The sequence below is a fragment of the Pleuronectes platessa genome, chromosome 15 (genome assembly GCF_947347685.1).
Source record: "Pleuronectes platessa chromosome 15, fPlePla1.1, whole genome shotgun sequence".
Taxonomy (NCBI): Eukaryota; Metazoa; Chordata; class Actinopteri; order Pleuronectiformes; family Pleuronectidae; genus Pleuronectes; species Pleuronectes platessa.
This window is the reverse complement of record NC_070640.1, coordinates 510,001-521,935: the sequence shown is the minus strand read 5'-3', so window position 1 is coordinate 521,935 and position 11,935 is coordinate 510,001. Positions and strand designations below refer to the sequence as shown.

The following is an 11,935-nucleotide window of genomic DNA, read 5'->3' as shown; positions in this document are numbered from 1 at the left end:
CTCCCAGGGGCCTCCAGGGGGGCCCCCACCTCACCAATTCTCCTATAGTTACTTATAGCGCTATGCTAACTCTTAGCTTTAGAAGAAGCACTGGGAAGTTTTCATGCTAACGATTGCAGCAGTTTAATTCTCTGTGTTTTTACAAGATTGAGGTTAACGATGAAACTCGTCCACCACAGGTACCTGGGGATCTGTCACCCCATGAGGACCATCACTCTGGAGAGCAAGCGGGTGGTGAAGGGAACCTGTGCCATGGTGTGGGTGGTGGTTTTCATCCTCACCTGCCCCATCTTCAGGTTTGCCCAGACTGGATACATCAGGCGAGGAGGCGGCGCAGGCCCTGGTCCTGGAGGATCATGGGAGGGCGGGGAACGGGACTGGGGATCAGGACGATGAGGGGTACGTGAACTGCTGGGACGACGCCATTGACAAGGAATTTGCTGACTACGTCCCCTATGGAATGGTCCTTCACCTGTTAGGCTTCTTTGTGCCCTTCGTCATCATCGCCTGGTGCTACTCTCAGGTGGTCAGGACCATATTTCAGACCCTGCGATCTCCTCCCAGCTCCACGGAGGGCGGCGAGGACTGTCATGGTGGAGATGGGGCAACAGAGGGAGGTCGAGAGCGGGAAAGAACCTCAGTCTCCATCTCCGGCTCCCAGTACTCCCACTACATTCGGCGGCGGCGGAAATCCATCAAAACCATTGTAACCATTACGTTGCTGTTTGCTCTCTGCTTCCTGCCGTTCCATGTGACCCGCACGCTCTTCCTGCTTCTGCGGCGGGGGCATCTCGGCGGCTGCTACGCTATGAAGACCATCTCCATCTGCTACAAGGTCACCCGGCCGCTCGCCTCCTGCAACGCCTGGCTCAATGCTCTCCTCTACTTCCTGACAGGGGATAAGGACGCCCCCTGCTGCTGGCCGGCAGAACACACCGTTCGCAGAGACCGCCAGAACGGCTCCCTCTGGTGGCCGCTGAAGATACTAAAAAAGGAGGGGGCAGGAGATAATGACCAGGAGGCAGCAGAGCGGGTGGAGAGGGAGGTGCACACCGAAAACGAGTCCAAGTCTTCAAGGGTCGTCTTCTAGGGACGTTGAGAGACGCTGGAGGACGTTTAAAACTGTTTGAAACTGTTTGATCTTCAAAGGAAAACGTTGCTGAGTGAATAAATAAAAACACGGTTCTTTAAATGAACTGACCTCAAATTACTAATCACATGACTCACATAAAGATTAGTGTTATCGTGACTTTTATATCTTGGCTTCCTTTCCTCAGAATCGTACCTTTCCTCATGTTTACACTTTTTGCTCTTTCATTAAAACCCAGACCTGTCACAACGAGCTGGTTCTAGTGGTTTGGGCTGTTCACGTGAATCCAGGCTTCACTGATCCTCGGCTGCTGCTGAAGCTCAACTCCTTCAAAACAAATTAAGAAACTCTTTGTTTCCAGGGACAGAAAAAGTGGATCTGTTTAATTTGTGACTTTAGTCAAAATGTCTGTAGCCATTTATTCATTATTAAACTGAAAGTTTACAGGTTAGAACCAGATTGATTCACTAATTGATTTACTCACTTATCCTTGAGGCCAGAGTTTCCATAATTGTCTCTTTAACAAATAAACTAAATAATAATTCACAAGAACTGATTGTTACTCTGGAGGCTTAGGGGAGAATTACACCATCGTATATTCAACCTTCGACCCTGAGATGATGAGGAGCCAGTTGCTCAGTTTGTTGTTTTATTGTCTCAGTAGTTAAAGTTAAAAATGTTTATGGAACCCTGTTATAGTTATGTGATTCTTAAAAACAAGGTGAAGCTGGCATCTGAACGTAGTAAAGCGGCGGCCATGTTTCTCTCTGCATGACGGAGGCTGCTGCTTCTGACCTCAGGTCAGTCTGTGATGTCACAGCTCCGTGTCCTCGGCCTGGTTCATGGTCTCTTATGATTTATCAGCTCCAGGGACATTGGACGAGACACATGCTTCTCTGCAGATCCGACTTTATCTATTTCAGTAAATATCAACAAAGGCTTTACACAAGATTTCAAATGATTTGTCTTTATTTATTTGACTTGTTTCTTTAATTTAACAGTTTGTTATGCACTTGACTTTATTAAAAATATTTCACAATGACACAGTATATAAAGTTGTTTGAGTGTTTCTTTGGCACCACGTTCCTATTAGGCTCCACCTATAAAGGTTTATAGGCTGTATTCAATAGATTTATTAATAGTAATGATTTCATGATCCGTTTAATAACAACTTCAACAGACACTCTATTCATGAGCTGCAGAACATTTAGACAAAACTGATCATTAATCATCTAAATATTGATTCTGTTTCTGCTGGTGTTGGTTCATGGTCTAGAACCGTTTGAATATAAAATCAGCAGCTATGTGAGAATCTGCTCAGGCAACAAGGTGCTTAAAGTAAAATGCTAACATGCTAATAATGCTAGTAGCTAAGTATGTAGAACATGTATGATGTTCATCATGTTAGCATGTTAATGAGCAGAAAGCCGCTGAGGCTCATGGGAGAGCAACCTCTTGCTCATGTACAGTTCAAGATGGCGCCGCTCAGTTCTGCAACTGGACAAAAGACGGAATCAGACAACGGAGCTGAAACGAGCGTCGCTCGTAAAACTCTGTTTGACTTTCAGTTTCCTAACGTTCCTCAGCTTCAGCGGTTCTTCTCTAATGAAATCGATCTGTTGGAGGATTTGGGAGTTTCTACTCCGCTGGGTGAACCTCCCACCGGGTGTCGCTGACGAGCCGGTAGTTCAGCCTCCGGTAGTTTTCAGGGTGAATCTGCCGCTGGCGCCACACCTCCTCGTACAGGCTGCGTACGACCGGAGGCAGAGGTGGGAACCCGGCGGCCTGAGCCAGTCCCTGGCAGTACTCCCACTGGTCCTGTTCCAGGACCAGCAGGTGGCGCTGCTCGACTCCACGCTCCACCTTTTCCTGCAGCTCCTGTAGGACCTCGTCCTCCATCTCAGCCCGAGACGGTAAAGGGACCGAGCCGTCCAACACGGCCAGAGAGAACTGGACCTGCGGAGAGAAAAGAACAAAGCTCCGTCTCATCAGTCTGTGAATTTCATTTCATCTCATTATGGACGAAACCTGTGGAACAACCTGTTCACTGATATCCACCATTCCTGTCAATCCCTTAGTGACTAATAAAGACCCGTTAGAACCCTGCAGCTTCTACAAACTGGAACCTTCTGTTGTCCTTGATGCTTTGACACAGAAACACCAGTTCACCTGATGCAGAAGATCTGGCCCCCGATTGGTTCTGACCTCCGAGTTAGGATGAGCTATCGACGCTCCAGCTCACCTGACAGTTGAAATTGGGGAAGGGGCAGATGATCTTGCAGATGCCGATGAAGAAGAGCGAGGGGAAGGCAGGAGGCATCAGGTAGCGATACAGGGGCGACACCATGTGGTCCTGGATTTTCAGACCCAGCTGATCCGCATCCAGGAACGGATACTTGAAGTTGTAGCCGGTGCAGAACATCAGGACGTCAGCGCGGCCCAGAGAACCGTCCTGTAAGAGTCCGGCTCTTTACTGAACCTCTCAATCAACAATGATTCAATATGACAATATGATTTCAATGTGTAAGATGTTTCCATGTTGAATCAAAAGATAAACAAACCAATTACATTATTTTGGATTAAAGTTTTGGTCACTGTCAGAATCAGTGCCGATCAGAGCTCAGACAGTTTGGTCACCTGGAATCGAACGCTGCCGTCCTCCTCGATCGCCACCAGCGGACTGGACTGTCCAATCCCGGGAGGAAGTGGGAACGTGAGACGAGGACGACCATGACTCAGAATCACCTGGAGACACAGATGGACATCAGACATGTGACACAACGTCCTCAGACCTGAACATATATAAAAGTGTAAATCCAGGAGCAGTGAACAGAAGAGGATCCTCCACTGATTCACTGAGTGTGTGGGGGGGGGGCTTCTAATGGACTTGTTACCTGAGCACCAGCCTTTGCCAGTTCAATGGAGATGTCCAGCCCTGAAGCTTTGGCTCCCAGAACCAGGACGGTCCGACCCGAGAAGGGCTCGGCGAACCGGTACGAGTGGCTGTGGAGCACGGCTCCTACCGACAGAGGCTGGGATTAGCTTAGCTTAGCATCATTTACAGGAGAGGCTAAACGACCCAATAAAACAAACAGGATACAGGAACGCACACGAGACAGGACCTTTTTAACATCTGAATAAATTAATAGTAATCATTTTATATAAATAAAAGTGACAAATCTTAATTCAGAATATTTAATTCTCTTTGTAAACAACATTTTCAAGTAGATGATTGTTTTTATTGCAGATTAAAATATCTAATTTATTAATTCCTATGTCTATCGCACAATCTGCAAGATGGAATAAAACGAAGTGACAAACACGGACTGAACCTTTAAAGTTGTGAATCCCAGGGACGCTCGGGACGTGTGGGTCGGAGTAGTGTCTAACAGCACAAACACAAACAGCAGCACGTGAACAAACACAACAAGTGTCCACAGGAGGTGATGACTTGAACAACACATTACCAGTGGAGTCTCACCCCGAGCAGACGAAGACAGAGTCGAAGGTCTCGGTCTTCTGACGACCCCGCGCGTCACATGATGTCACTTCCCATGACGTGGCCCCGCCCCCCGGCGTCTTCAGCGCAGGCTTCACGTTCTCCACCTCCGTGTTGAACTGTCGGAGTCACAGAGAAGAATCAACACAAACGTCTTCACAACCTCACGATGTTCTGCTCACACATCACGAGCAGCTGGACCTGAAACATCCAGATTCTGCTTCACAACCAACGTTTGATTGTCGATTATTAACGATTATTTTCATTAGTGACACATCTGCAGATTATTTTAAACATAATTCTACTTTTTACAAGCTTCAAGAAAACATCTACAATAGAAAAATCTTTAGTTTATAATCAGATCAAAAACAAAGAAGCATCAGATCCCATCAAATAGTTGCCGATTAGTCTCCTGATGAAGAAATAAAGATTTGATGGAAGCTCCAGCTTCAACTCTTCTTCTTCAGAATTTATCCACAAACAACAAACACCAGTTGTCTTCTCTCACTGATCTTCTAGAGATGATGAAGCTGCGTCTCAGTGGAGATCGACCTCACCCGGATGTGAGGCCAGATGCTGTGGCTGTGGCAGTAGCTCTCCAGGTACTTCTGAACCTCCTGATGAGGCAGGAAGCTGCTCAGCTGCCGCTCGAAGGGGAAGTCAGGGAACATCATCACCTCCTTGGGAAGGTTGGTCCTGTGAGGAGAAGACCAGGTGACACCAGCTCTTCTTGGATTGGTTGAGTGGTTCACACCTGACAACGTACCGGAGGTCTCGGTACATGCTGCTGTGAGCCGCCCCCCCGCTGGCGTCCGGACGCTCCTCATAACGCCAGGTGCCACCGATGTGGCCGCTGAGCTCGAACACCACCGGGGGGGCGAAGCTGTTTGGACGGGACAGGATGTGTCTGGCTGCACAGAGTCCGGCCGCCCCCCCCACCGACCACCGCCACCCGCTGCATCATCCTCGACCTGAGGCTGAGTCAGCAGGGATTTAAACTACAGACCATGACTGAAAAGGGTACAGCCCCCCTGGCATGTGATTGGCCATCCTCAGTACCCCACCCCCCAGAGCTTGTTACTATGACAACATCTCCATGAATGTTTACGTGTCTTGTTAAGTAAATAAAACGACAAGAGACACAAAACAACACTTAAGTCCTGAGCTAACAGCTAACTGTGCACTGAGCTAACAGCTAACTGTGCACTGAGCTAACAGCTAACTGTGCTCTGAGCTAACAGCTAGCTGTGCACTGAGCTAACAGCTAACTGTGCACTGAGCTAACTGTGCACTGAGCTAACTGTGCACTGAGCTAACAGCTAACAGCTAACTGTGCACTGAGCTAACAGCTAACTGTGCACTGAGCTAACTGTGCTCTGAGCTAACAGCTAACTGTGCACTGAGCTAACAGCTAACTGTGCTCTGAGCTAACAGCTAGCTGTGCACTGAGCTAACAGCTAACTGTGCACTGAGCTAACTGTGCACTGAGCTAACAGCTAACTGTGCACTGAGCTAACAGCTAACTGTGCACTGAGCTAACTGTGCTCTGAGCTAACAGCTAACTGTGCACTGAGCTAACAGCTAACTGTGCTCTGAGCTAACAGCTAACTGTGCACTGAGCTAACTGTGCACTGAGCTAACAGCTAACTGTGCTCTGAGCTAACAGCTAGCTGTGCACTGAGCTAACTGTGCACTGAGCTAACAGCTAACTGTGCTCTGAGCTAACAGCTAGCTGTGCACTGAGCTAACTGTGCACTGAGCTAACAGCTAACTGTGCTCTGAGCTAACAGCTAACTGTGCACTGAGCTAACTGTGCACTGAGCTAACAGCTAACTGTGCACTGAGCTAACAGCTAACTGTGCTCTGAGCTAACAGCTAGCAGTGCTCTGAGCTAACAGCTAACTGTGCTCTGATAATAAGAATAAAGAATATTTCTCTCACATCATTTATGAGATTCAAATTTTCTGCATCAAATCTTCTCATGTAGCTCCTCCCCTCGTCTCTTTCTGCTTCCTGTCTGTGCACAGACGTCATTAAGACATCACACAGAAGCCCCCCCCCCCCCCATACCTAAACCTGATCTCATTACTTTTATTACAATTAGTAGTTGAGTATTTTATCTTTATGCCACTTTAGACTTTTATATTTACATTTATTTCTAGACAGTTGTTTATGTTTTAAAAATAGTTCATTTAAACAACATCGGCAAACAGCTGATTGAACATGAATAACATGAGCTCATGACACACAACAGAACTTTGAGCAGAGTACTTATATCTGGTTTGATTAGTACCTCATGTATCTTGAGTATCTGCTCCACAGGCGTAACAACGTGACATCACGTGGGTTAGTTAGTGAGTTAGTTGGACTTTAACCTGCTGAGTTTAAACTCTTTCATTTGTATTTAAACTCGACCTCAGTTCAGTTTAAAATCTTTGTCTCTGACAGATAAACTGAAATATATCATTTTTATCTATATCTATATTTTCTTTAATGAGATGAGCGTGAACTCTCAAACTGCGCAAGCGCACAGATTACAAACTTTGACCTAGTTAGTCGCTTGTTACTTCTGTGAACTAAACTTTAATATGAATAACCAACTATCACAAAAGCATCGTTACCGCAGAGTCCGTCACTTCCTCCGCTCCGTGTTCCCCGGGTCTGTCGCCGGGAGGACATTTTGTAATGGGGGAAGGTTTATGCTGTAACACCGTCCCCCACTCACACTAGTGGCGGGCAACGTTCAATCCACACAACTTCCGTCACTGGTCCTTCAGAATAAAAGCATTCTCACTTCCCCGTTAATATGAGTAGCAGATGAATGAGTCAGAGTTTGACTCCCACATGGAAGCTGTGGTCACAGAGACCAACACAGAGAACAAACCTGGAGCCACTTTGACCTGAAGCGTCTCTGAGGGACGACAGCAGGAAGCTGCTTCTGGTTCGATGCCTCAGAAGCTTCAGGATCTTCAGCTCCACAACGAGCCTGAACACCACGGTGCTCACGACTGATCAACCATCCAGAGTCAGGAAGGTTTCTGTTGTCGGTCCCTGACGTGGATCCAAAACGTTTTAATGTCGAGTATGAACTCAAGAGAAAAATCACAGAGATCCAATCAACAGAGAAAATGTGCTTCAAATAAAAAAATCCTTTATTATGGAAATTGATCGTGTTTTGTGTTTCCTGTCATTATTTCAGCAGCCGGTCATTGTGTGTGTGTGTGTGTGTGTGTGTGTGTGTGTGTGTGTGTGTCTCTCAGCTGATCAGCGTCTGTAAAACGTCTCAGTTCAACTCCACAGGCTCAGAAGCATTTATATCAAAAACATAAAGAAAAGTCTGATATGTTGACGTCAGACGTTCTCTAACATCAGGACCAGCTGAGCTTCAACTCCTCCTCCGTCACTTGGCGGCGGCGTTCCCGTGCGGCGGCTGCTGCGCCTGCTGCTGCTGCTCGGCGAGCGCCTGCTGCAGCCGGGTGCGTTTCCTGGAGTAGTGCTGCCAGTGCAGCAGCTGCTGCTCGTCGATGAACTTGGCGCATTGAGCGTTGACCAGCTCCTTCCTGAAGTGCTCGTACTGCAGCAGCTCCAACATGTGCAGGCAGTGAGGATACCTGAGGACCAGAGGAACCACGTTACCCCCTGAGGAAACAGGAAGTCTCCTCCTCGGCCTTAAACCTGAACCATCTGAACTCACTGGTTCAGATGGTTCCAGAAGCACTGATTACGTTGCCATGGAAACAGCAGACATTTGTTGTTCTTCAGCTGCAAACTTCATAAATCTGATTCCCTGTGTGAACATCATCTGTGTGGAGGAAAACTCTAAAGCTCCATCTCTCATCATTTGATATGTGATCACAACACAACAGAACTCAACACACAGAGCAAAGAGCTGAGACTTTATCTTCTCATGAGACTACAACTTGAAATTATGGAGGATGATGTCAATAAGTTTAATAATAATAATAATAAATATTGTTAATAACAATGTTCCCTTCGATACATTCATGTGTAGTAAAGACTTGATACAGCGGTCCTGGTCCTACTTGAGGAACTTGGCGTACTCGGGCTCCTTCCAGTAGAGCAGGTACTTCAGGTAGTTGATGAACGGTCTCTCTCTCAGGAAACCTCTCTGAGCCAAAACTGAAACAAACAAAGTCACATGTCAAATACACAAACTCATCGAAAACGGTAAAGGTTGTGTTGTTGTGTTCAGTTCCATCAGCATCTGTGTGTGTCCTGGGAGAGGATCCTCACTAAGTTTCTGTTTGACTCGTGTTGAGTTAAGAACAGGAAGTTGAATATGAGACAAAATGACTCGAGGGGTCGTGGGTCAAATTCTGAGAAGAAGTTTAGGTTCACTCACAGTTCAGGTAGTTTGGATTCGCCAAACACTGAATGAACTCCAGCTCCGACTGGAAACGAGTCCTGGCCTGTTCCTCTGCACACACAAACAGACACACACAGACAGACACACACAGACAGACACACACAGACAGACACACAAACAGACACACACAGACAGACACACACAGACAGACACACAAACAGACACACACAAACAGACACACACAGAAAGACAGACAGACTCAGACACAGACAGACATACACACAGACATACACAAACAGACACACAAACAGACACACAAACAGACACACACACAGACAGACACACACAGACAGACAGACACAGACAGACATACACACAGACATACACAAACAGACACACACACAGACAGACATACACACAGACACACACAGACAGACAGACATACACACAGACAGACACACACACAGACAGACATACACACAGACATACACACAGACATACACAAACAGACACACACACAGACAGACAGACACAGACAGACATACACACAGACACACACAGACAGACAGACATACACACAGACAGACACACACACAAACAGACACACACAGACAGACATACACACAGACAGACACAAACATTCACACACAGACAGACACAGACACACACACACAGACATACACACAGACAGACACAAACATTCACACACAGACAGACACAGACACACACACACAGACATACACACAGACAGACACAAACATTCACACACAGACAGACACAGACACAAACACAGACACAGACACAGACACACACACACAGACACACACACACACACACACAGACAGACAGACAGACACAGACACAAACACAGACACACACACACAGACACACACACACACACACACACACACACACAGACAGACAGACAGACAGACAGACAGACACACAGACACAGACATCATTTTAAATATTGATATAACAAATTCCACGGTTTCATGTGAGTAACACGTTTTCCTGAAAGGTAAAACGTTTCTCTTCGTTATGGGAACAGGGGAGAGACTCCGCCCCTTGTGACGTTGTAACCGTCTGTAGAACAGCGACTGTGCTGAACAGTTCACATGTTCACAGATCAGCAGTGTGGACCGAGTCACAGGTTCACTGACCCTGGACCGGTTCCTGCTTTCTGCTAACAGGCTAACAGGCTAACATGCTAACAGGCTAACAGGCTAATGTCAGCGAGGGGAAGTAACGGATACAAACCTGTCTCCATGACGACGGCTCCGCACCGGAACTGGAGCTCAACTTCTGACGGTTTCGATCTGTTTCCTGTTTTAAATTAAAACACGAAGAAAACGCGTCGTTGATGTTTTTTGTTTACAGACGTTTGACTCCGGCCGCCATCTTTGTTTCTTCTTCTTCTGACACATCAGCTTAGAGGCACAATACCGCCCACTGCTGGACGGAGAGTGTCGAGCCGATTCGGGCTTAATGCAAGTTCGTGCAGGAATAGAAAATATAAAAAAAGGCTAATACAAAATAAATAAAAAAATGCTATAAGCGGGAGGGATTATGCAAAATGTAGTTATTGTTATCGTAAATAATATTTTAAAGTAAAATCGATGGAATAACTATTTGATAAAAGTTTGTCAGTTCAGGACGAACAAATGCTTCCTGCCTAGAAGTGTTTTTTTAGTAGTACTTAAAATCAGAACATTGCAAGATAAAAAGTCTCATTACTTCACATTGAAGAGTCACGTTTATTTAAACCAAACAGAACTGTTAGAAAACAGACAATACAAAATAAGTAAATGTACAGTACATGTTACTTCATAAAACTCCTGTTTGAATAGAAAACAATAGAAAACATACAATATGTATTTATCTAATGACTGATGAATTCATTCCAATTCACAGGGATCACAGCTGGAGTCCGTTTGTTCACAGACACAGAAAAACTTCAGCAGCAAATAAAGAATAAACAAACAACTTTAACTACAGTTGCTACAGCTCTTAGTTTTTTATAGGTCTTCATATTTGAGGTTAATTGTTCACAGAGAAAAATATATTTAAGTTATTTAAATGTATTCCCTATGCTGAAGACCTGACCAAACCCTAACCCTAAAATTCATTTAAACTAAGATATAAAATTATATTTAATCATTAATAAGATTCAATCTTTCTTATCTGCTTTTTACTTATAATATGTTATTACATATACAATGAAATCTATAACATTTTCAAATTTCCATTTTATTTTGGATGAATGTTTTATTTAATTTTTGGCTTCAGCAGAGACATTGTAAACAAGACGAGCTGGAAACAGTCGCAGCAGATTGTGGGTTTCATGCTTTTACTGTGAAACATCTGCAGGAAGTGTTGATTCTATGAATTTGGCTCAAAACAAATTAAAGTAACAAATGAAATATGACTTAATGTTAATGTTTATATAAATAAATCCATTTAAAACTGAGTTCATTTTTACAGAAATGTTTCTCAAAGATGTTTCAAGTTTGAAACTTTCCATTGGTTCAAAGGAAATCGTCCCACCACTTCCTGTGCGTGTTTAAGCATTAGCATCAAACGAGACAGACTTTAAATTAAGATGTCTCCACTCCAGGAATATACCCAAATATCTTGGATATGAACACTGCCATCTTGTGGTGATGACATCATTTATAGTCAGAGTTCGGATTCTTTGGTTTGCTAACTTGAATAGGGTTCATGACCTATACTGCAGCCAGCCACCAGGGGGCAATCCAGATGCTGTGGGAGCTGTGATGTCGTCCATCTTTGTTTACAGGCACTGAGTGGAAATCTAACTTTATACTAGAGATATTCCACCTCTAAATTTGTATTAGACCTTTGTTACTGTTGCGTTAATACTGGGTTTCAGTTAAGAATCTAGGATGTGTGTTTTCGAGCCGTGCTGTTGACCAGCGTTGAGGAGCAGACGCTGCCTCCGGTGGCTGAGACGCAGCGTCACAAGCTGGAGGAGGAGCCAGCGTCCTACGAGCAGCGG

The 11,935-nt window shown here is 45.2% G+C and overlaps 3 protein-coding genes and 1 pseudogene across 3 annotated transcripts in view; 1 reads left to right on the top strand and 3 right to left on the bottom strand.

Annotated features, from left to right (window-relative positions):
• Positions 1-128: 128 nt before the first annotated feature.
• LOC128456872 (P2Y purinoceptor 2-like) lies at positions 129-2,201 on the top strand (annotated as a pseudogene).
• Positions 2,042-5,553, bottom strand: LOC128456871 (uncharacterized). Its single transcript, XM_053441273.1, is given in 9 exon segments — positions 2,042-3,046; positions 3,333-3,542; positions 3,728-3,835; positions 3,985-4,109; positions 4,423-4,475; positions 4,572-4,708; positions 5,147-5,285; positions 5,356-5,525; positions 5,527-5,553. Coding segments are annotated over 9 exon segments (1,287 nt in total). The 3' UTR covers positions 2,042-2,728.
• A 2,170-nt stretch (positions 5,554-7,723) lies between these two features.
• On the bottom strand, positions 7,724-10,342 carry med31 (mediator complex subunit 31). The gene is made up of 4 exons (XM_053441272.1): positions 10,177-10,342; positions 8,953-9,027; positions 8,633-8,729; positions 7,724-8,200 (listed from the first exon to the last, which is right to left on the bottom strand). Exons 1-4 carry the CDS (start codon positions 10,184-10,186, stop codon positions 7,990-7,992), a joined length of 393 nt encoding a protein of 130 aa, XP_053297247.1. The 5' UTR covers positions 10,187-10,342; the 3' UTR covers positions 7,724-7,989.
• Positions 10,343-10,653: 311 nt separating this feature from the next.
• Positions 10,654-11,935, bottom strand: part of LOC128456869 (Na(+)/citrate cotransporter) — an 11,055-nt gene continuing 9,773 nt past the window's right edge. Inside the window, exon 12 of the mRNA XM_053441270.1 lies at positions 10,654-11,935. This exon is cut by the window's right edge and continues 132 nt beyond it. The gene's annotated coding sequence lies outside the window, so the exon portion shown is untranslated.

Excerpts from the sequence above, each read along its gene's own strand:
- med31 (XM_053441272.1), bottom strand. Across the intron at positions 8,730-8,952 it reads GAATCCAAACTACCTGAACT|TTTTGGCTCAGAGAGGTTTC; the intron begins GTGAGTGAACCT and ends TGTTTGTTTCAG. Across the intron at positions 8,201-8,632 it reads GAGTACGCCAAGTTCCTCAA|GTATCCTCACTGCCTGCACA; the intron begins GTAGGACCAGGA and ends TCTGGTCCTCAG.